Genomic DNA, 23,799 nt, shown 5'->3' on the forward strand with positions numbered 1-23,799 from the left:
GCCACTGGGACTAGTAAGATCGCTGTTTGTTCTCCCCTGTTCCCCTCGCGTGCCTTGTCGCGCTCTGAAACACTTGTGTACGAGGGCGATTCAAATAAACCATCATATCATATCATAAGGGTCTGGATTTTGGAGTTTCTGTCCTCTCTTAATTTTTAAGGGAATGGCAAATTGTTGGACCAGTCCTGGGATGGTGACCTCTTCTCCAGTTTGAATTTCAACTGTGTACGGCAGCAATTGTGCTGACCGAAATGCTTTTTCAGGATTGTCAAAGCCCATGGTGTTAGCCCCCATTCGTGACCAGACTTTGTAATTAATTAGGTCCAAATTAATTGCGAATCAATTGAGAATGTCACTGCCTAAGTAGAAGGCCAAGGGGACATCTCACACAACCCAACAATTATGATCTATGCTTTTATCACCAATGGAAACTTTTAGCATGCACCTGCTATGCAGGAGATGTTTGGAATTTGGAGTTTGCAGGCCCATTTCCCACTTATCAATCAGTTAAAATGTGGGAATGGTCTGATCTTTTAGGAGTTTCCTGAATAATGCTTTGCTGATTAAGCTTTTTCCATTATTCAGGCATACTCTGGTGAGACCAGCCCTCTACCCCCTCATTTACCTGATTGCTGGGGGGGGAACAGCTCTTCACACTTTCTCAGAATATCAGCCACGCTTTGAGCTGGTTTTCCATCACCTTTTATTGCGGGATTTGTTTTTTTTTCCAATTGTGGATCAGTATAAAATGTCAGGGTATTTCCTTCCAGTGTGGAATGCCACTTAAAACTGGGAGCAAGGATGATTTTCAAAAATGGAGAAGGGTTCCCATCACCAGTTTGTTCTCCTACAGAGATTACAGTTATATCGGGGACTTGATTGTTCCTAAAGTGGAATTCAATTTGGGCAGACTACTGCTCATCATAATGCACGTGCCATCTAAATTTACATAATTCGTGCTCTGTTTTAGTTTTATTGGCCAGTTAGTGTGGGTCCAGAGGACCTTGTTCACACAGTCTATTAGGGGTGAAAATCTCCAGAGGAGGTAATTCCCTAAGAGACAGGTTGTGCCCTCTGGATTGATGACTATGACCGGGTGTTTCACCCTGTGTCGCCCAATTTTGATCTCCAGATCCCCAGTTCCCTCAACAGGAATTTCATTTCCCTCAAAGTTCTGGAGTTGTCCAGGAAGAGGTGTGAGGGGAATTTGGTGACTCTCCCCCTTCCTGAATTCATTTGATCAAATGTATTTTTGGATAGAAGGGTGGCTTGGGATGCTGTATCCACCAGTGCTGAAAATGCACACTGGCCTTGTATCTTGACAGGAGCATAAAACCTGCCTTCTCTCTCCTCAAGGGGGTAAAAGAAATGTGCATTTTGGGCCAGCTGGGCAGTTAACTTCTTTATTTTGAACTCTGACACTGTGTGATCTTGGGCAGTTTTCTCTGTCCGAGTCTAGGAATCTGTAAAGGAACTTTGGCATCCTGAGATTTGGGGGATTTGGGAATCCCCTTTTCCCCTGATTCTGTGCTGTCCCCTTTTTTCCTGGAGACAGTCACTTGAACCAACCGGTTTGGGGGGAGGATACCTCATTTATTCCTCGGGTGACATTTTTTGGGGTTCAGGGATTGTTGGTTCTGGGTCATTCCCCATACTTACCCAGTTTAAGTTAGTGTCTTTTGGGACCCATTTATCTTTGGGAGGAATCCCCCCATCCTTGAAAGAGAAGACTTTCTTCCCTGAATCCTCTGGGGATTCTTCCCCTTCAAACTGGAGGACGCAGACTTCCTCCACAAAATGGGTTTTCTTTGTCCCTTGGTTTCTCCTACGAACCCTCTTCTGTTTCGTAGGTTGCAGCGTTTCGGGGGTAGGAGATTTGGGTTCATGTTCAGAGGTTTCTAGGGGCTTTTCACAGGTGAAGAAGGAAATTTCCTCTAGGGCTTTGCAGCCCTCTTCCCCCCTGGCCTCCTCCTCTGGAACCTGTTGGTTGTCGGGGTTTTCTCCCCGTCATTGCTCTGGGGAGCCAGATCCTGGGTTTGAGCTGTTCTATGCAGCCATGTTTATTTGAGAGCTCTGCTGAGCCCTTAACTTGCGACATAGGTCTTGGGTCAAACTTTGGACCTGGCGCTCCAGTTGTGACATCCTCTCTGGTTAATATGGGGGTCTAGGATCAAACGTTTGCTTCTTTCGGGAACGGTAGCTGTCCCTTCTCCCAAAGTAGCTTGGATATTGAGGGTTTCCCTGATAACCCTCCATCCTTGGTCTCCCTTCTCCCTGATTTGGGGGTCTAGAATCCTGAAAGCGAGGCGAGAGAGGAGGATTGTTCTGAATGTTGGGGTTTGGAGGGTACCTGGGGACGAAACTTAAACTGGATGGTGGAAGATTACTGCGCTCCTGAGGTAAGTTTTGTGGGAAGTTTGGAGGAAAGTTCCCTGGGGCCGTACATACCTGATTGGATACCCCCCTTGAGACGGGGGAGTCCATACGTACTCCAAGATGGGTCTGTTCCCCTTGTACCTGGGCCTAATGTAGGTGGAAGTGTCAGGTGACACATTTGTGGGATGCCCTACCTGACAACCACCCACTTGGGACTGGTCAGAGGGTCTTCTCTGCCTATCATTTGGTTTGTTAGAGGGAGGGGGATTTCTAGGCACCCCCCACCCCATTTCTAGGTCCAAAATGGGGGTATTCTTCACCTCCACCACCTTGACAACAGCGGGGATGTTGTTTGGTTTGGGATGTTTGGGAGGATTTTTGTTTTCTGCTGGTTTTTGGACTTCATAGATCCAGGTAGCATGTTCTATTACCCAATTCAGGGTCCTTTCATCGTGGAAGTCCCTAACCAGTTGTGTTCTGATGTACTTAGGGAGGACATGAAAATAAGTATTAATAAACTCCCTACCATTCGGGCGCACCCGTCTAGAGGTTTTGGCAAATGCCCACTTCAATTCTTGCACAAACTCTCTCTGTGCCTGATCCTCTCTGCACTGCAGATTGTAGGCCGCCTTGCTAGCCTCCTGGGGGTTCTTGTGCACGGAGAAGTGTTTCAAGAGGGCCGCCTTGTAGGTTGACCATCTTGAATGATTGAATGATTTTGATCCTCCAGCCCAGCAAAGAAGCTGGAGTATTCTGGGGAGAATGTCCACTTGGCAAACTCCATGGAATTATGGTCATTTTTGATGCCAAATTATGTCATCATTTGGTCAAACAGCTCCAGATGCTCCCAGACTGAGTACTTGGCATTTTTGTGGATAAGAGTCATGAAGCTTCTGATGGCTTTTATTTGTAGAATGGGGTCTTTTACCAGCGTTCTCTTGTGTTTGGCAGCCTTCTTTTTCCGCTGCACCTGAATCTATTCACCCTCAGACTCAGAGCTGCTACTATTTGTGATCCCGTCACTATCCTCTAGGCGCTCCCTTATTCTTTAAGACTGGAAGTCTCTCTCAAAATGACGGGGTCTAGTCTCTTCTCCTCTGCTGTATTGTGGGCTCTGAGGGTCGCTTCCCTTGGGCTCCTTTTTTCGCACAGGGGAGTACTCTTCTGACTCCTCCCTTCTTGCGGGGGTCGTGGGGAACTCCCCCCACCTCCCTGAATGGGTGGCAGTTTTCAGGATACTCTTTTGGGGCATAAACCCTGATTCTTCTTGATCTGTAAATAGGACCAGATGGTCCCTTTGCAACCTGTATCTCTGCCAGTCTAACTCTCTGATCTTCTCATCATAGTAGGAGTCCTGGTCAGATGTGTTTGCCAAAATATTTTTGAACCTAAGGAATATCTGATGGGGGCTGGCCTTCCGGGTCAGTCATGCTAGGCTTAATTGAGTCCAGCTGCCTCATGGTTCCCGGTTCTTGTGAACTGGTAGACATGAAGTTAGAAGCTCCTTGCGCATACAAGATGGTGAGCTGGCTTGAGGCCCCTGGTACAGAGGACATCACACCATAATCAGCAGTTGCCCTTCCATTCTCCAACTGTTCGGGTTTCCTCAAGGCCTGATTAAATCTAGCCCGTTCCTTCTCTAATCTCTCTGATTGATTTTTCTCAGCCCCTATTTCTTGGTAGTATGCAGAGGCCTGAGCTTTGTACTCTGCTACCGGAGCTTGACTGGCTTCTATGACCTTACCTTGTGCCAATACTTGGCCATGGAGTCCTTTGTTTTCCTCACAAAGGGCCTCATTTTCTTTCTGTGACTTTTGTATTGTCTGGGAATACTCAGACCATTTCTTTTGCTGGAGACTAATCTCCTCAGACTGTGCATTTTTGGTCTGTGTTGTCTGTTCTAGGTCAAATTCTATTCGTCTTATATGTCCCATTCATTTTTCATTTTCTAATTTTATGTCAGTTATTTCCTGAAAACATGACTCACTTTTCTCTAGGTCTGCCTTCAACTGGCACACTTCCAGGCATAGGGCATCTTTTTCCTGATATAGTGGGCCATTCTGTTCACTACCAGCGCTCCTGGTCAAAATTCCTCTTGGGAATGGACCGCTTTAATAATCAACTGGTTATTCTCCTCTTTCAATTGCTTAATCTGATTTTTCAAAACGTGCATGTCCTCTAAGCAGATTCTATTGACGCCACTTGTTGACTCAATTTTAATTGACTCTCTTTCAGGTTGTCAACCCCTTCTTGGCACTCCTCTTTCAGTGCCGAGAATTGGGACTCTCGCTCTGAATTAATTTGTTGCTGTGCTGCCAACTCGTCCTTTAGCTACTGAATTGTGTTTCCTAGTTCTAACTCAGAATGTTGGCTCTGTAGCACTTTCTCCTCTACCTGCCTTAACTCTGCCTGTGCTTGTTCCAAAAGCTCAGGTTGATTTTGAACAGAGGCTACACTCTCCTGGTACGTTTCTTCCATGATCATCATATGGAAGTACATATATGCAGTGAGCTGGATCATTTAGTTCATCTTTGGGGGCTTTTGTCATGTAAATATCTATCAGGGCTTGATGTTAAAGGCCACTGTCTTGCCACACATCCATATTTATAGAGTTAACCTGTTGCATCATTCTAGATTGGCAGGCTTCATCTACCTGTTCTGCCCATTCCCCTTTAATGAACAATTTGGATAGAAGGTGCTTCCTAGCCATGTTAATTTCTGTGATGCTCATTGTAAAAAGTGCTCTGTACCTGATGGGTTATTGATGCAAGAGCAAAATCTCAACCCTGCTCTTACCTACTTTATACTCACAATATTTTATTTTAGACACACCGTCCTGACACCCAGGGTACAATTTTGGCTGGCACCTTCACAATGTAACCCAGCTTACTAACCACTATGTAACAATACCTTCAATGGGCTAGTCTGCTGTGCTACACGGGTGAGAACTCTTCCCTTATCTTGGACTACGAGCCCCCAGGGTTGTCACAATATATTATGCAGCACAAGCAAGTCGGGGATCTCTTTCCCCTGCAATGAATGTGGCACACAATAAAACCGCTTTTTATTTTTACAAACCAAATTCGTTTTAAGTAGACCTTCACCCCGTCTCGCACCCAACCTCCACAAGCACCCCAACTCACAGTAGACCAGGAACCAGGCCGGTGTGTTATCAATGAAAATTTTATTCATTTGTGATTTAATGGGAACATTGAATAAACAGTTACAATAGCCACCAAGGTGTGGCAACGCAGACTTCTGATTACTTTTAGTAAAGCGGCACACTAAGACAACTCAAACCTGTATGGGACACTGACTTACTTTACTGATTTCACCACTAATATCAACAGTTCAAAACACCATGAAAATGAATGCAACCCACAGGACAGTGCATACACACACAAAGGATTCTTGAGTCCCAGGAACCCTCACCCCCCACCCTTTCCCCAGACTTTCACTAAGGCTTGTCAGCCTTGGATGGAAGGCAATGGCAAGTAATGGGAACACAAGATTAAAATCGGATTTTTGAATGGGGTTTTAGAAACAATATGGGGAGCCAGCAATGAATGGGACAATCTGTTTTTTTTCTGCACCAAATAAAATGGGTTTTTACTTAGTTAGGACAACTGCATTGGGACAGAACAAAAGGGTACTTCGTGCTGCCTAGACGAGACAACAAATAGGACTTCAGAACAGACTCGCCAGCACACAATAGGAACATCGATTTTAGTACATGCAACACATGGGCAAATGGAAAAGGAATGCAATTAAAATTTGTCATCAAAATATAGTAGGGGAAGAGGAACAGATTAGGAGAAAAGGTTTTTAAAAGGTTAAGTGATAATTTCCAGGAAAACGAAAATGCAAATGACACTCATTTTTACTACGGCTGCAAATGACAGGCACGCTTTAGCAATGGGGAAATCACAATAGGAAAATCAGTGTTCGGTTCAAATGACAGAGGCACATAACAGGTAGGCTCTGAGCAAAGAGATTACTCACATCAGGAAATCAGTTTCTGTTTAAAATGACAGATGCAAATAGAAATTCGTTTTGTAAAACACCATTTAAACACACGGACACATTGTTTTTCAGGTCTCAATGAAATTACTTCTTTGGGGAACACTTTATCACTATAATGACTCACAAGACACTGGGAAGAGATAGTTCATTTCAAATTCTAATCCCATGAAATACTGTGGAAATTAATTGATTTACTGAAAAAATATACTAGGGATCTCCAAAAGCAACTGGAGAGTCTTCAATAGGAAATGACAGAAACGCACAGGCAAACAAAAGATTTTTCAAATGGGAAAATGACCACCAGGCACAGACAAGTGACATATCTTTCAATAAGAAAATGACTAAATTACACAAACAAAGAAGATAGGGTATTTTTCCATGGGGGAATCTCTATGGCAATGCTGAAGAATATAGGGCTTATTTAATCTATTGCTGGGGATGTCTATACTTACAAGAGAGGGCTGAATGGTGCACTAAGGAGCAACAGGGCCTCACTGCTGAGACAGCCAGGGGTCAGTCAAGGATTATCTCTGCCCTAAGTCAGCTACTCCAGCTCCTGGCTTCACTCCAAGATGCAGGCCCTACTCTGCAATTATGGTTCCAGATTTGGTCAGCTGCACACCCCGAGAGTGTGTAGGTAGAGCCCTGATTTGAGGTGGAGGGACTTATTTATAAAGCAAATGACATCACTGATTTGTCATAGTTCCCACAGAAGGGTTAGGGCAGCGTTCAAGAGTTCCCTCCCATCTGTGGGCCGATAGGTCCAGAGAATGTGGGCATATTTTGGGAAGCCAATGGAGGAGACCACATCCATCATCTAAGAAAAGGGTCTGGGTCTGGTTTTTGCCCGTATGACAAATGCCCTTTCTCATCATATTATGACACATATGCCAGCATTTTTTAATACTACATTTTCTTGTGAATCACATGGACTTCATCAGATGTCTGTGAGACCTACTGGTGCGAAGCCACCGTATTTTCTCCTTTTCTCCCGAACTATATTAATGAAAGATATGGCATGCGGTGGGTGAAACATGGATAACATTTTACAACTTTTCTCAAATTTGTGTGGTTCTCACATTTATGCAGAGATCCAAATCAAGTTTTTCCTTGTAACCTTTGGTATGTTAGTGTCACCAGAAGCGGGCCACTGAGAACTTTTAAGAAATCCGAACATGAACCCTGTGTGATCAATATTGCCAAAGTTATCCCATAAACAGCATATCTCCCATTCAGTGCAATGCTTGTGACACTGTTCCTTAATTTAGTCCCCCACCCTTGGAAGGGATCTGGTTTTTGCTCTGACGTCAAGAGGAGTTCCTGTGTTTAGATTAGACAAAGGTTTAAAGGGTTAATGGTCAGCTTTATTACGGCCTAAGTGTTTTAAGTCATAAAACTGGGGAGCAGGAGAATGTTCTCATCTCGCCCCGCACAAATGATCTCTTCCCCGCCTTAGGTTTGTATTTTTAACAGAATGGGCTCATACTTGAAGAAGGAACATATTTTCATTCCCATGACACTGGGCCTTTGAAATCTACTTTCACACTTGGTAACCTCACAGCAGTGAAATTAAACCAGGATTTCGGCCGGCCCCTCACTTCAAGCATTTTACTTTTGAATCAACTATTAGCAACTGCACGAAATCTAAATATGTAAACCCTTGCAAAAGTCATTTCCTGCAAAAAGTGATCACAGAAGGGCAAAATGGTACATATATTTAAAGACTTTACCTGTACATCCCTTTAAAGGCACAATTGAAATGTCCTTTGTCAATTCCAGCCGTGAATGGCTTTCACTTTGCTGCCATTCAACATCTTGTAGCGTCTGCGAATTATTGTTTCCTCTTGTGATGGGCTCATGATGGACAAATTTGAGTTCCTCTATTATGCATCTTGCACAAATTTTCATGAGCATGTCTTTAATATAAAGGGAAAAACTGATTTTTGCACACAATTATGTCTGTCACAGTAAACAGCTCCATTCTGCTGTGCAGGCTTGCACACAATCTTAGCATTTTCCTCTAACATTCTGGATACTGCTGTTTCTGACAAGAGGACTTCAGCCCTTTGAGACTTTTTGCAAATATATTCTCATGTCTTTCCCTTCTGTGAGGCAATGCCCATTTTTAGGCATTTCCAAGTTTTGATGCCTAATTTTGCTCCTTTTTGCTTTGAAATTGCAGGGCCTTATTTTCATGTTAATTCCATGCATGCCTTTCATTTTGGGGAGCCCTCATACTGACTCAAGCCCTTAGTTATGGCATTCAGGGTTATTTTACCCCACATAAATTAATACTACCCCCACATTTGCTATCTATTGTGTCCTCTTTGAGTAGGGCAAGACGCGGGGGATTGTGTTGGAAAGTGCTGGGCAGGCAGAGGGGCAGAGCCATGTTTCAGTGATGGCCAAGATGTTGATATTGTTGGAGGCTATAAGGTCGTGAATATCAAGTGCATGAGCCACGACTGATCTGGCATTGATCAAGATTCATTTCAAGTGGGGAGATGGTTGGTACTTTTTCTTTTCTGTGGTGTTTTCATGGGCAGGAGTATTGGAGGATGTCGATGTGTGTGTTTACGGAGGCGCAGGAATTAATTTCAAATGTTGGTGCTAGGGGAGATATCTAATGGTGGGCATTGGCGCATGGATGGCAACACTGGTGAGCGTGGGTGCTGTGCTGGAGAGCTTGTATGAATGGGTGGTGGCACTGGTGAGCGTGGGCACTGTGCTGGAGAGCTTGGGCACATGGGTGGTGGCACTGGTGAGCTTTAGTGTATGTGTGGCAGCACTGGTGAGCATGGGAGCTGTACTGGAGAGCTTGGGCGCATGTATGGCAACACTGGTGAGCGTGGGTGCTGTGCTGGAGAGCTTGAGTGCATGGGTGGCTGCACTGGTGAGTGTGGGCCCTGCGCTGGTGAGCTTGGAAACGTGGGTGGTGGCACAGGTGAGCTTGGGCGCAGTGCTGGAGAGCTTGGGCGCATGGGGGGTGGCGCTGGTGAGCTTGGGCGCAGTGCTGGAGAGTTTGGGCGCATGGGTGGCAGCACTGGTGAGCCTGGGCGCATGGGTGGCAGCACTGGAAGCAAAGATGCATGGGTATTGCTATGAGGCCAACTTTACACAGATGGAATGGCGTTATTAATAATGGTAGTGACCTGTTTGGTATTGGTGAGCGGGGAATGCCAGGAGGTGGTAGGGGGTAGGAACGATGAGTAGTTTCCGTCTCTGCAGGGGTAGCTGTGCTATGTGGACTGTGCAAGCTTGAAGGTAGACAATTGGTGGGCGGGGCCAGAGGTCTGTAAACTGAGACGAGGTGCAAGGGTGGTGCATCATGAATCGCATATGCGTGGTGACTATTTTGGAAGTACATGAGTGGAGAGGAGGTAGGAAAGTGGTCGGAACGAGCAGCGAGGGATAGGAGTTGGTGGGGTCACAGTGCGGCAAGGTTTGGCGGGAGGAAGGGCCAGTATGAGCGCCTGCAAGATTACTCCTGTGGAGGTAATAAAGATGTTGGGCATGTGTTTGTAGGGTTTGATGCAACGTAGGGGTGACAGAGGCATACGGGGCACAATCTAGATAATGCGAACCATTAGTCACATGCAGAACGGGTGATGAAGAGAGGTGTTTCTTCTTACCTTCTTTAGCTGGTATCCAGGCGCGTCAAAGATAGTCGGATGTGAGCTGGAACGGAGTGTAGCTGCTTCAAAGGGCAGACTGTGCTTGTGGCGAGCAGGGTTAGATCCTCAGGGAAGGTAATGGGAGACCATTGCAGGCCTGGCAAGGACAGGCAAAGACAGGATTGTCTGGCATTGAAGCCAGGACTTTGAGATGGGCCGGCTTCGCCTCCTGGCTAGATGGGGGCTGTTCATTTGGTGCTCCTGTGCACCAATCAGGTCGCAGCTTGGGCCATGCTTTCTTCAGATTAGCATTGTGTTACGTGTTGTCGAGGTCTTCAAAACCTCCATTGCGCAGTGGATAACCTCTGGCACTCTACATTGTTGCCCAATGCACATTATTCTGAAGGCACCACACTCAGGTCATTTTCTCAATAACTGAGGCTCAATTTGACCAAGACGTCATGGGAATTGTGTTCAGCTGCTGTCTTTACCTGTTCACTGCTGCCTCTTTCCTTCTTCCTTTGCTCTTCTTATTCGTTCTGGGTGATCTAGCCTCATGCTAAGATTATGCAAGTATCCATCAGATAGGCGTGGGGTAACATGACCTTTGTCATAACTCTGTTACTCCTAGTCTCTGACTGGCCCTCATTATGAGTTAGCCGGTCTGGATTTAACGGTGCCGGTAAAACCGTACCGGCAGTGCTTTCCGGACTGGCTAACTCCGAGTTATGTGGTCGTGTGGTGTAACACCCGCCAGGTCTGACCTGGCGGGAGTAACGCCACTGGCCGCACAAGGACCTCGAAACACCAGCACCATTACTGCATGGTGCCGGTGTTTCCTCTGCCCCCATTCCCGTGGAGTCCAATTCTGACTCCACGGGAATGGGGAGTAATGGAATGCCGGCTCCGGAATTACCGGACCACCGGGCTGGAATGCCCCGGTACATCCGGCAAGTCCAGAGCAGGTAAATCCATACGGGTCCGGCAGCAGCCGGCCGGTTTTACCGGCACGGCTACCGTCGGACTCGTAATGAGCCCCACTGTTTCCTATTCGCAATTCCCTTCTTCCAACCCCTGTGCCATCTTCTCAAAACCATTCCGATTGACTTTTCATTAAGGTTACTGGGAAATGGCTGCATAAACAGGCATCCACTATGGCAGGCTGTGCACACTTAGGAGAAGCAAGTTACTCTTCTGCAAGTAGTTGGCGGGGTACCAACATATGTTCAATCGAAAAGAGCCAGGCTTTAGAAGCAACAGTGCTGCTGCCACGGACACTTTAACCTTGAATGTACAGATGTAAGCATTTCTTTGCATGTACGTGTTATGCTTTTCAAGCACCTATAGACAGGTTCAGAATTAAAGACAGATTGTGAAATTAGCAAGACACTACATATTTGGAATATTTCCAGCTATGGAAAGAAACCAATTCTATTAAGATGAATACAATAGTAAAATGTTGTTACTGCTCGCAAATATGAATGTAGCAACAGAAAATTAAACATTGTTCATTGACTTGAAATAATGTTACCTTTAATTAAATGCCAACCAAACAATATTAATAATGGCGCTAAATATTCATACAAAAGATTTAAAAGATCTGCAACATAAATCAGTTAGTAATCAATAAATCGGAGGGACTTTGAAAATTGGACAAACAGTAAGAAGAAATAAATCATCAACAAAACGAAATTATATTTAAAGAACAAAACATGAGCATAGAAAAGGGTAGGCACAATTTACTGCAACGGTTCAAGCATAAAACTAAACTAATGGCTAACTTTAAAAAAAAAAAAAAGATTTGATAATGGTGCTGAGAAAGGGGTTGGAGTGTCCAATTGTAAGTGATGCTTTTAGCCTTCTGAAACACAGCACCCATTCTGGATCACGGCCAGACACTTTTTCCCCATATATACCCTCTTTTCATACAATGTACATTTGTTTTGTGTGATTTGAACATGAGTTATGTGTAGCACACACACTTTTGATATGTTTATGCACTGTTGATAGGGCTTGTTTCGGCAGGGGATGTAGTAGATGTGTCCATTGCATAAGTGTGGTGTGTTTTGGGTGGATTCCAATTACACAAATAGTATGATTTTGAAATATGGGGTGTGAAATTCAATGAGGTATGCTTGAGTATATTTCTAACATCTCTTTTCTTTTCATTTATCAGGTTTACTACCTCAACTTCTCGGACTTTGCAAGCTATGAGGTCTTGGTGGATGACACACCCTTCCTACAGTGCACCCGCAGCATAGAGACAAGGAAGACCAGTTTTAATACTTGCTATACTGCTGGTGTGTGCCTTCTGAAAGCGAAGCAAAAGATCACAGTAAAGATGGTCCACGCTGATATCTCCATTAACATGAGCAAACACGCAACATTCTTTGGAGCTGTGCGACTTGGGGAAGCTCCTGGGTAGCAAAAAATCATAGCTGCACAGTTTGGACGCAGACTCTTAAGGACCCAACAGTGCTGCCAGTCATCTCTCAGTATTTCAGGGCTTGTTTCACACAGCCTCATAGAAAGCTGGTCAGCAGCTTTCCGCCCTTGGTAATACAATCAGAGAAGAGAAGACTTTACCAAATGGAAGATTGGGGTTAATGCTGCTGAAACCTTTGTAGGTGAAGTCAAAGATGGCAGCTGGAGGCACAGCAAGATAAGGGCAAAATATGTTTTGATAAGGATCATTCTAAGAGCTTACCTGGCTGCTAAATGCCTTCCTGCGTGTACTCCCGGCTACACTGGGATCAATTGTGTGAACGTTTCTTCCGCCTTGCACTAAGGACCCCTGGGTTAAGGGAGGAATTACCAAGAGGCATGGATAGTAGATTCATTTGTGCTGCTGGTGATATGTAACCTTGGCCACATTTAGTTGGCTCAAAATGGAGGCAGGTTTATTGCAACTTTGTTGGGGAGTCAATTGCAATAGGCATATGCATTGGAGCCAAAGAAAATGATTGAGGTGTTTAATTAATATGTTCAAACATGAGATTTAAAGACTGTTTTCCTGGAGCGGAGAAACATACAGACGTCAGCAGGACAGTTAATGAAGAATAAATGTTGTTTCCTTCAAATTCAAAGCAGCCATTTTAAAATCAAGCATACTGTGGACTGATCACTTTACATTCTGCTGCTTCTTTGATGATTTTTAAAAAAAACATTCATCATGCTGCAAGAGGTATAATGTGTGATAGTCACACCTTCTTATCCTCTGTTATTTCCACCAACTGTGAGGAATTAGTCTCTCAATATTCCTTTCACTGCCTCCATGTTTTAAAAACATTGTTCCACCATTTTTTCATGTCAGTGTTAGTGAGTTTTATTTATTACTGTAACTGTGCTGAACAGTTTCTGGATTTCAATACATTATAAACAAAAAGTTTGCATTTTCATTTCTAAATCTATGGACCCTTTTACAATGAAATGTTGGCAGCCAGTGCATCTTCGTTCTGATTATACCATCTCATCAGTGCTGTTTACAACCTCACTACTGGAGCACCAATCTCCATGTGTATCTCTGGGTAGTTGAACATTAGGAGATTCTGACATCGGCTTTATAATAATTCTTCATTGTTTACCATTAATGAAGAAGGCAAACTACATCTAATTTCCTGGACTACCCACCACTGCTTTAAATTAGTCAGTAAGATTGTACCACTCTCTTGTTGCCATAGTAATAGAGTTTTCTTATTGCTTGGGAGGCAAACTTTAGATGTGCTTTAAAATGTAGTCTTTGAATGTGCCTGAGGGGTAAGGGTTTGCCACTGTCTATTCCCAATGTAATGTCTATGTGTCATATGGGGAAGAAGACGCAGACGCATTAGATGGTAAAATCTAGTGATACCTTATGGTGGTAGAATTTGGAAGCACAAGAATAGGTAAAAATTGGAATTTTGGTGAGGTAGAATTTAGAGAAAAGTCTCCAGCCAGAAATTAAATATCTTAAGGTATCTTGTAAAATAAGGGATACCACTTAGGAAAGAATTTACAAGGTGTCAGCTGAGGCACAATTTGGAAATGCTTCATGATGTCACATTTGTAGATGCCCAATTAGAATTAGAAGTGTTTTGAAGTTTAATCTCATGGCATCCCACTGGCTCGATTTTAAATGCCCTAACATAGGTTGTGATATCTTATGACTGATCCCGATTAGGGATCATTTGTAGGGATATATTGTCGGGTAGATAATGTACATAATTAGTTGGAATTTGGATTTTCCTCCTTCTGCGTAGATTGTGGAGGCCCCTGTGAGCTAGCACCTGTTATCTCCTCAGATTAGCCATAATTGTGATGCACTTAAAAAAGGCATAAGTTAGCTCAATAAGCAGAATGTGGAGGATTCCCATGAGACAGCATCTGAGTGGCTTCCATACTTGTCCAACCTCTGCGGCTCATAATGTGGGAAGATTCTGGAGGTGAGGTAGCCCATGAAGCAGAATGTGGAGGCATCCCATCTGGTGCCCGCTCACAATAGTCCAACATCTAAGGTACATAATGCAACTAGATACTGGTAGTAGCTCAGTACTTATCTGAGGCACATAGAGATAGAGTTTGTAGGACCTTCATGCAGAGTAATATAGTGACAGGACATGGGAAACACCTTATAGATGTTAAAATATATATATTTGAAGGTAAAGCATTATGTAAACTGAGTGCTGTGTGTGACTTCAGGCATGCCTTCTAGTATAAAACCTGAAGTTACTATATGAAGGAGACTTAGGGTTAGCATCATAGTTTAGATTCAGTGTGTAAATAGTATAGTATTTTGAGGAATCTTGAGACATTCAGCATGCTTCAAAGGGTACACTTTGGAGACAACTCATGAGTTATCATTTGGAAGTTCTTCAGGAAGTTGACATTGATGGGCATCGACATTTGAAGATGATTTCTACTGTAGAATTTGCACAGAGGGAACATTACCTGCATGAAAATATATTTTAGAAGATATAGTTTGACAATTGAAAGACCTCTTATTGGATACAATGGCGGGCGGCACTGGAGTTTGGTTTCAGCTGTTCTCCGGAACACTTTCCATCAGATGATCTCAAGTACTCCTGTATAATTATTGAAACAAGTAACATTATAATGTCGATCATTCACTGTGTCTTCGTGTTAAAGGCTGGGGGCTCTAGAGCAATATTGCTTTGTGCATTGGGGAGGAGATTGGTGGGTTCAATGTCTAGAATGAAGCCAAGAAAAGTGGTGGTCTGATTTGAGAAAGAACAGGATAACTGACTTTAAGTGGTTGATGGAAAGGAAAGGGAACACTCTGTCCTTGCTCTACACCTCTGTCTCTGTTATCGTTTATATTATACTATCTCCCATTGCACATATCCAAATTTTAGTCCTTAAACCATAACAACCATGTTTTACTAAGTTAGACAAATGGGCTTTTGCACCAATTTTGCACAGCGGTTCATACATTAGGCTTAGTGCCAAGACATGTATTTCCGTAATTTTGAACATTGAGTCATTCTGCAGAGAATTGGGCTTAAATCATTTTGAACAGGCTCTGTTTGGTCAGTTGTTGCATTTTGTGAAAGAGTGGCAAAAATAAATTGACTTTATTTTTTCGTGCTGTAGAATTTGTCCATTTACTAAATGCTGGAGCAAATTAAGTGACAATATTTATTGAGTATACAGGTATAATGTATCTGAGGCTCAAACATGTATTCCTTCATTCTTTATTGTACATTAATTCATTTCGTTCTGTACCAGAAAAGATCTCCAATACTGATTTACTAACCAAGCACTGGTCAGTTGCCCACTTTAAGTGAATGTATACTTTTCTACAATGCCAAGAGCTCTAGCAGAAATCACCTGTCTGCTGACAGAAAGGCAGGTTCATAAAACATCACCACAAAAATATTGAATGCTAACCAGATTCACCTGAAACAGTTCTGTAAGACATGCTGGCATTCAGGTTAACTGTGCCAGCTCGCCCCTCATACCAACTATGTGCCAAATTAGGGTATGTATGTGTGTATGTATGTAAGTATGAATGCATGCTTGTACAAAGTAAGCGCTTATAATGAGAAGTGTTTATTATTGAAGAGCAAAATAACCATATCACGCAGAAAGTGTCAGGACTGCTTAGTAAAGCTGATAAACATTATCAAAGATTGGGAAAGCCAGGAAAAATGTGGGTGTGTTGCTCAATGACTTCCTGTCTTTGGTGTCTTCTTGATGAAAAAACACTTTGCTTCCTGGCTCACAGATGAAGACAATGGAGGGAATCACTAGAGCATAGTGAGGACTCACCAGAACAGTTAGGACTATAATAATATCTAGTTTAATATAACGTTACAAACCCACAGGTTATCTAAGCACTGAAATAACAGTTGATATTATCAAACTGCATGGTACTCAATTTATCAACCTCAGATGGATGAAAAGCTGAGCTGGTGCTACTTGCATTCGAACTTACATCAGCAGGCTGCACCCAGATGTGAAAACGAGCACTCAGCTCGCTGTGCTTTCTGACCGGCTAGCTAGGAAGGGCAAATTATATGAAACTCACAGGAAAATAGCTTCAACAGGAGCACCGCTAAGCATCGACAAATTAATTATTCAAGACTGGATCCCCTGTCTGTAACCATCTATAGGCCTTCTCAACATGTCCTTCCAGGTGTACCCTTAATCGCTTTCTTTCTATTCTATTCGAACTTCTATTTCTATTTATGTGTATTTATAGAGCGCCAAAGCCCTCTGGCATCCAGGCGCTACATAGAAGACAAACCTACAAAACAAGACACAATTACTATAGCAGGTGGTCTGGACTCTACCTAGGTCAACAATCTGGTCTTCAGGAGTTTCCTGAAAGTGGAATGGTTTCTCTCGTTCCTTAATGACTCAGGGAGCTTCTTCCAGGCCTGTGCAACCTGAATAGGAAAGGAACGACCGCTCCCTCAGACTCTCTTAAACCGATTAATCTTAAGGGTGCAAGCCTTTGTTGAGCGCCGAATCATGCTTGGTTTATAGATCTCCAATTTCTCCTTTAGATATCGAGGGGCGGTCCCAAAGAGGCATTTGTGTCTCAGCATCAGCATCTTAAAGATAATTTTGGCTGCCATAGGAAGCCAATGGAGCTCTCTGCGGGCCGTAGTTACTGAGTCTCTATGTGCAAAATTGAATATTATACGTACTGCTTCATTTTGGAGTTTCTGCAGTTTGTAGATGCATTCCTTGCTGGCTCCCTCTAACAGGGAATTGCAATAATCGAGCAGAGGTAGAATAATGGCTTGCACCAACTTCTTGCGATTTTTACTCATGATCATAGGACAGATCTTTCTGAAGACAGTAAGATAATAATCGAGCATCTGCATTAAGCAAAGCCTCGATGAACGGTACCAAGTGTTTTAACCTTACCGGCCACTGCAACAAGGCCTCTGTCGATGCGAAAACTTTAATATTCCTGTCCTAACCTCTCTCGGGTGTACTTATAACCATACACCATGAGCTCTGTTGTACTGGCATTTAAGCATAACCAGTTAGCGGACATCCAGTTTTTAATGAATATATAGATTTAATTGAAATTTCCCTGGTCATCTGCATAAACTCCACTAAATTCCATGGAGAGCTAAAAATCATCTGCATAATTTGAGAAAAACACCCCCAATCTCTCTATTTCCTCACATAATGGCTCAATGTAAATAATGAAGAGGGAAGGGGATAAACATGCCCCCTGCAGGACACTACAGACGATAGGTTCAGCATCAGATGAAGCATCTCCCCTATGAATCCTGGACTTTCGCCCACCAAGAAATTATTCCATCCATGTCACTGCTTCTCTAGAGAAGCCCCAATGTCAGCCTACCTACCCAACATATTTTTGTGGACCACGAGGTCGAAAGCTGCTGATAAATCGAGCAAAATCAGCAGCCCTTACCCACTCCTTTCTAAGGCTGATAACATCTAAGTTTGGCGATCTAATAAGGCACTTTCAGTCCCATGGGCACACCGCAAACCAGACTGTTTCCTAGTAAGGAGACCCGAGACTTCCATATGTGATTGAATTTGAATGGGGGCCACCTTATCAATGATTTTAAGGAGAAAGGGGGTATTAGTTATCAGCCTCAAATTAGAGGAGTCCTTTGGATCTATCCCTTGCTTCTTTAAAAGATGGTTAACCACTACATCTTTAATATCTATAGGTACATGGCAGTGACATAGGTAGTACATAGGTACTTCATGCATGTTATTGTGTCCTACTACTTTGTCTGCTTATTGTTCAGCTCCTCATTAATTCACAGCTTAGTATGCGCTATGTAAAACCCAACACATGCATACACATATAATATGTATGTTTTGTAGTTTATTCAGTGCAAATCTGTGGAAAGCAACAGATCACTATACAAGAAGGGACTATGATAATGTGCAATAATGTAAATACAATTAGAAGGATATAATATTAAGGGTACAGTTAGAGGGGGGGGCGGGCTAGGGGGCCATGGCTTAAGACGCGCTTCTGACTGTCTCCTGTCGATCCGAAATGACCCTTTAGTGCATGGGCACCTTAATCCTGAACATTCGCTACCAGAGATAGACCAGAGTTGGTGGGAACGATAGCTGCATCGAATGATGGCACTCCGCTCAAAATTCATCAAGTATTAGAGCGGCTACCGAGGAAATTGTGCTGGCGGCGGAGGACGGCACTCGGAATCAAAGATGGCGGCCGGGCGAGCTCGGCGAACAAAGGAATGGAAGGACTGAGGAGGAGGGCCCGCTGTGCACCTTGAGAGGAAGCGTCCCTGGTCAGCTGGGACAGCGGCCCAGAGGACAACGTGAAGAGCCCGAGCTGTGCTGCTGCGGAACCTAGAGGAGGGGACGCCTCAGTTGCGGATAGAGGCGTCCAGCAAAGACGGGAGTGCACGTGCGCTCCACAGACCTGGCGGCGCACAAGCACTTGGTGGACCTGATGCAGTAGATACTGGATACTCCTGAGGGGCCATGAAAGCGGTTGTACATAAGGCAGCAGCATCCACCTAGGACTGGAGGGCAGCAGGGGCCAACAGCATGCCCCCAATATATGGCTAGCCCGTCAGCTGGCCAATGAGATTGCTAGCCTTTCTGAACTACGGGATCGTGGCCGGGGGCCAGTAGGCCTCGCCTAAAACCAGGGGAATGCCAGACGGCAGGACGGCATCCAAACATCCCAAATCCAAGGTGAAGCAGCGTACAATGGAGGACTTCACCAAGACCCCGCAACAGGCAGAGGGGGCGAGACCTAAGGACAAGATTCCACCTGCAGACATTACCCCTACACGCGTCGACCAGCAAATCCTGGAAGCAATTGCAGACCTTAAGGCAACGTGGGAAAGCAAGCTGGAGGTAGCCCCTGCCAAACCTAAGGCAGCGCTGGAGCTCAAAATCGGCGCAGTGCAAGAGGAGGTCAACTTGCTCAGATTGGACGTGCGGAAAATGGCGGAACGCTCAGATGAGCTGGAGAAAGAAGTGACCATAAACACGACTGCCCGGACCTCACACGCTTCAGAGATCCACATCCTGAAGCAGCAGGTGATCCACCTGGAGAACAGAGCAGAGGAGGCTGAAGGGCGCGCTCGAAGGAACAACGTGCGCATAGTGAGCCTCCCCGAAAGGGAAGAAGGCCCTAACCCGACGGACTACGTTGAAAACATGTTGTTGCAGGAGATAGGAGCTGGGATCTTCACGCAAGGCTTCGCTGTGGAGAGAGCACACAGAGCGCTCACGAGGAACCCCCCCTGGTACCTCCCGAGGCCGATCATCGCTAAGATTTTGAACTATTGCGACAGGGAGAAGATACTGGAATATTTCAGGAAGGGGGGCACCATACAAAGGGCTTCCGCGACCATCTCGGCATGTCCTGACTATACACTTCAAGTGCAGAGGCGGAGGCTGAACTATGTGTTAGGCAGAAACCTGTGCAGTTCCCTCTGGGACCACTGCAAAAGATTTAAGGCTACAGGTGATTGGCAGTAAACCCACTTGGTAGCAGTCTGTACCACACAGATTCACTTGGTGGCTGTGGCTGAGCAGTCAGACTTCCCTCAAGAAGAGTTAGGCAGTATGCAGAGTATTCACAATAGGTCAAAAGAACACAGTAGAACCAGTAAACACTGACCAGAGCTTGGTGTAAAAGAGATATAATTATTTATTTAAAAATACATCTAGTAAAACACACAGGCACTAATGTTAAGCAGTTCAAAAACACGGTCACTAAAAGATATACACTCCCTTAAAAGAATATTAGACAAGTCTTAAGTAAAGCCCCACTTATTTTCAGACAGCGGTGAGCGCTTAACGCAGATGGCACTCTAATACTTCATTTTAAAAAGGGAGAGAAAAGCAGAGTATAATTTGAAACAGATCTCAACACTTTCACAAGAACACAACAAGAGAGGAAGGCAAAGTAAAACCGTGAAGTTAGAGTTCAGAAGGCCGGATCCACTTTAAGAGGATCAGAACGAAATGTGTCCAAGGTCACACGGTTGAAGAGCACAAAAGTCTTGAAAAGGTTCAGAAAGAGTTGGACCAAAAGAAAGGGACCAGTTAGATGGTCAAGGCGGCCAGCCCAGTCCAGAAGGTTAAGGGATTATTTTTACCTTGTAGCAATCTTTAGAAAGGGAGGCCTGGTGGACACGGTACCTTAAAGTGGTGAGAATACTCCAGCGGGGGCAGTTGTTCCTGGCAGCGGATGCAAGTCGGTGCTTCGTCCGGGGGAAGAGAGGATCTTGTCGGGGAGGAAAACAGGAGTCCATTGCACTGCCAGAGAAGAAACCAGCTGCGGAGTTCTCAGGTAAAAGGAGCGGTCCTTTTGTTCGCAGTCCAGTGGTAAGTGGCTATCCGGTTGCCGGGGTGCTTGGCACGGGCAATTCGACCACAAGACGTCCTGGGATGCGAGGAAAAGAAGGTAAACTGGTTGTGCCCACCAGTCAGGGGAAGAAGCCTCTCCAGCCGGGAGATCTTCTCTGTCGTCGGGAAGTGGTGAGTCGGTTCCGCAAGGCTCCACCGGTGGTGTCGTCGTAGCAGGTCGGCTCAGCTTCTCCCTCGTCGGATTCTCAGGTCCTGTGGCGACTTCTGAAGTTCCAGTCCCCAAAGCCCTGCTTTTATGCAGCACACCCCCATTCACTCAGCCTAGCTGTCAATCAAACATGCTAAGTGGGGAGCCGGCCGGCTCACCACTTGGGCCAATCCCACAAGAGTGAGACTTGAGTTACCAAGGTAACTCAGTCCAGGGTGCCTAAACCCCCTCCCACACCACCTGTGGTACCCAGACAGAGTGGCACTTCTTTTGGAGGCTTCTGTGGAGAAGCCCGCCAAAAAGTGGAACAAAGGGCTCGACTTGGGTTGGAGTCACAGAAGAGAACACAAATGCCATTTTAGAATCGAGTTCTGGCAAAAAATACCAACCGGCGAATTAATATTAAATAAATAAATCGGCGGTATGTTCGAGGCTATGAGAATTAAATAATTAAAGTTGGTAGCCTCGAACAATGGGAAAATCCCATCCCATATTCGCGGTCGAATATAAAAAGTAGTATCCACTGCCACCAGCCAAAACTCGATCAGGGGGGACGGAGATGTGCCCCCTCGACTAACAGACCCCAGGGCAATCGAATTGCCCCGACCAGTATGTCCACAATATGATGGTTTGTACCGGTTTCTGTTAATAATTTGGGACTAGTAAAGCCAATGGTGACTTTACATGCCCTGGGAGACAGTAGTCAGTCCCAGGGTATGGAGTCTATGGTGGGGTGTCACTAGGACACCCCTGTGTCACTGCACGAAGGGTGCTGTGTAACACACATAGGAAAAACACATGAGACCCGATGGAGTAAAGGACCCCATAGTCCATAAAACACATTAACAGTCAAAGGAACACCATAAATCATGTCCAAGAGTGGGAGAAAAAGAGTCTCACTCTTGGCAGGAGAATAAAACAAACTCCAGAAATCCAGCAAAGCTGCTGGGGGACTCACTAGGTTAGGAAATTCAGCCTAAAGAGAGAATTCTCCCTAACACTATGGGACAGTGAAGAGGAGATTGCGAGCGGCGGGGATGCAATACATGTTGATGTACCCAGCTAAGCTGAAGGTGATCCACAAAGCCCAAACTTTGTTTTTTGAGATTCCGGAGGATGCGATGGAATGGTTGGATGGCCAAAATTGCCCGGAGGGAGCAGACGGCCGGAAGAAGGACGATGCGGACAAGTGAGGCCTGTTTACGGGACCGAGGTGCTGTACATATTGTGAGTCTGGGGCTTGATTATAATACAGTGTAGAGATGTGTTGACTCTCAGGGGCGTCGAATTTTATTGTAATATGGAGGATTCACAATGTACCATGGTAACTAACAGGAGACAAGTGGGAAGCGCTCTTAACCCCAACAGTTAGGACATTAGTTAGGTCACCATATATTGGTGACACCCTGCCGGGTTCCTGACCTTGGAATTTTGAGGTGGGAGCAAACGCGGGGGAGCCTGAGATCCAGGGATGGAGCTGGCCATTAGTGTGGGTGTGGTTGAGGGGCGGGAGGGAAGTGGAAGTGTGCTGTGGGGAATAGTTGAGTGGGGCGGGCTAGTTGAAGAGCCCAAGTGGGGGGAGAGTGGCGAACGAGCCCAATTTCATGCTGGCCGGTACCAGGACGGTGACCCGGCGAGGGGGGAGGCGGTACATACTTCGCACAGCTATGAATAGTCTCCGGATTGTAACTTGGAATGTAAGAGGTCTCAACAGCTACCTGAAACGGAATAAAGTAATGATGTACCTGAGAAGGCTGAAAGTCGATATAGCATTACTACAGGAGACCCACCTTACTAGGGACAAATTAGAGCTAGTCAAGAGAAAGTGGAGGGGAAGCACCACAGGAGCTACATACTCAGCATATGCAAGGGGGGGTGGTCACGTGGGTAGCACCTCATGTACCATTCCAGCTGCTTCAGTCCCCGCCAGACCCAGATGGGAGAATGTTAGTGGTGCGAGGGATGTTGGAGAATAGGGAGGTCAGCATCGTGTACACATACGCTCCCAATCAAGATACAGCGGCCTATTACAGTGCCCTATATGATAAAATGAGCCCCCTAATGGGCAGCGCTACCATCTGGGGAAGGGCGACTTCAACTGTACAATAGACCCCAGGATGGACAGGCCTGATAAGAAACTTGAGAGACCCACCACTGCGGCGAAGGCACTAACGGCCCTCCTGCGGGATTTTGATCTGGATGACATATGGAGGCTGCTGCACCCGGGGGACAGGAGGTACTCGCACTATTCGGCCCCCCACAACTTATATACTAGAATGGACTATATGTTTGTGTCCTCGGGAATAGCTGGGGAGATGACGGGTTCGGAGTACAAGGCCAGAGTGCTTTCGGACCACTCCCCCTTGGTGGTGGAGTGTATGCATTGGCCCCCTAGGGCGAGAATCCCGACGTGGAAACTCAGAGCTGAGGCTTTGCAGGACTCAGGATTCTGAGAAGACCTAAGGGAGGCCATTACCGAATTCTTTGACATCAACACTTGCAGTGTGCAGTTGGAAGGTACCCTATGGGAGGCGTTCAAAGTGGTAGTACGGGGTGCGGCCATATCCAAGTCTAGAAGGCTCCAAGGGGGCATAGAGCGGGAGCTACAGGAGACAGAGAGGGAGCTCGAAGAAATAATACGTTCGGGGGGTACCTTACAGGAAGATACGGCGAGGGTGGCCCTACTCCAGCAGGTTAGCAGCGGGCTCTGGGACAGGCTCTGCAAGTTAAACTATAAAAAGTACATCGAGAGGCAACATGCAGGGGGAGATAAACCTG

The 23,799-nt window shown here is 45.3% G+C and overlaps 1 protein-coding gene across 4 annotated transcripts in view; it reads left to right on the forward strand.

The window, feature by feature from the left end:
• The window catches only part of EDA (ectodysplasin A), a 2,379,945-nt gene extending 2,364,341 nt beyond the window's left edge, over positions 1–15,604 (forward strand). For 3 of the 4 annotated variants that reach the window (XM_069612481.1, XM_069612482.1, XM_069612483.1), the window contains exon 9: positions 12,190–15,604. In XM_069612481.1, coding sequence (XP_069468582.1) covers positions 12,190–12,438 — 249 coding nt within the window. In that variant the 3' untranslated portion in view covers positions 12,439–15,604. The remainder of the gene's footprint in view (positions 1–12,189) is intronic. The other variant, XM_069612484.1, reaches the window with a different exon arrangement.
• Positions 15,605–23,799: the final 8,195 nt, after the last annotated feature.

This window comes from Ambystoma mexicanum, chromosome 5p (genome assembly GCF_040938575.1).
Source record: "Ambystoma mexicanum isolate Mex_15411 chromosome 5p, UKY_AmexF1_1, whole genome shotgun sequence".
NCBI classification, from domain to species: domain Eukaryota; kingdom Metazoa; phylum Chordata; class Amphibia; order Caudata; family Ambystomatidae; genus Ambystoma; species Ambystoma mexicanum.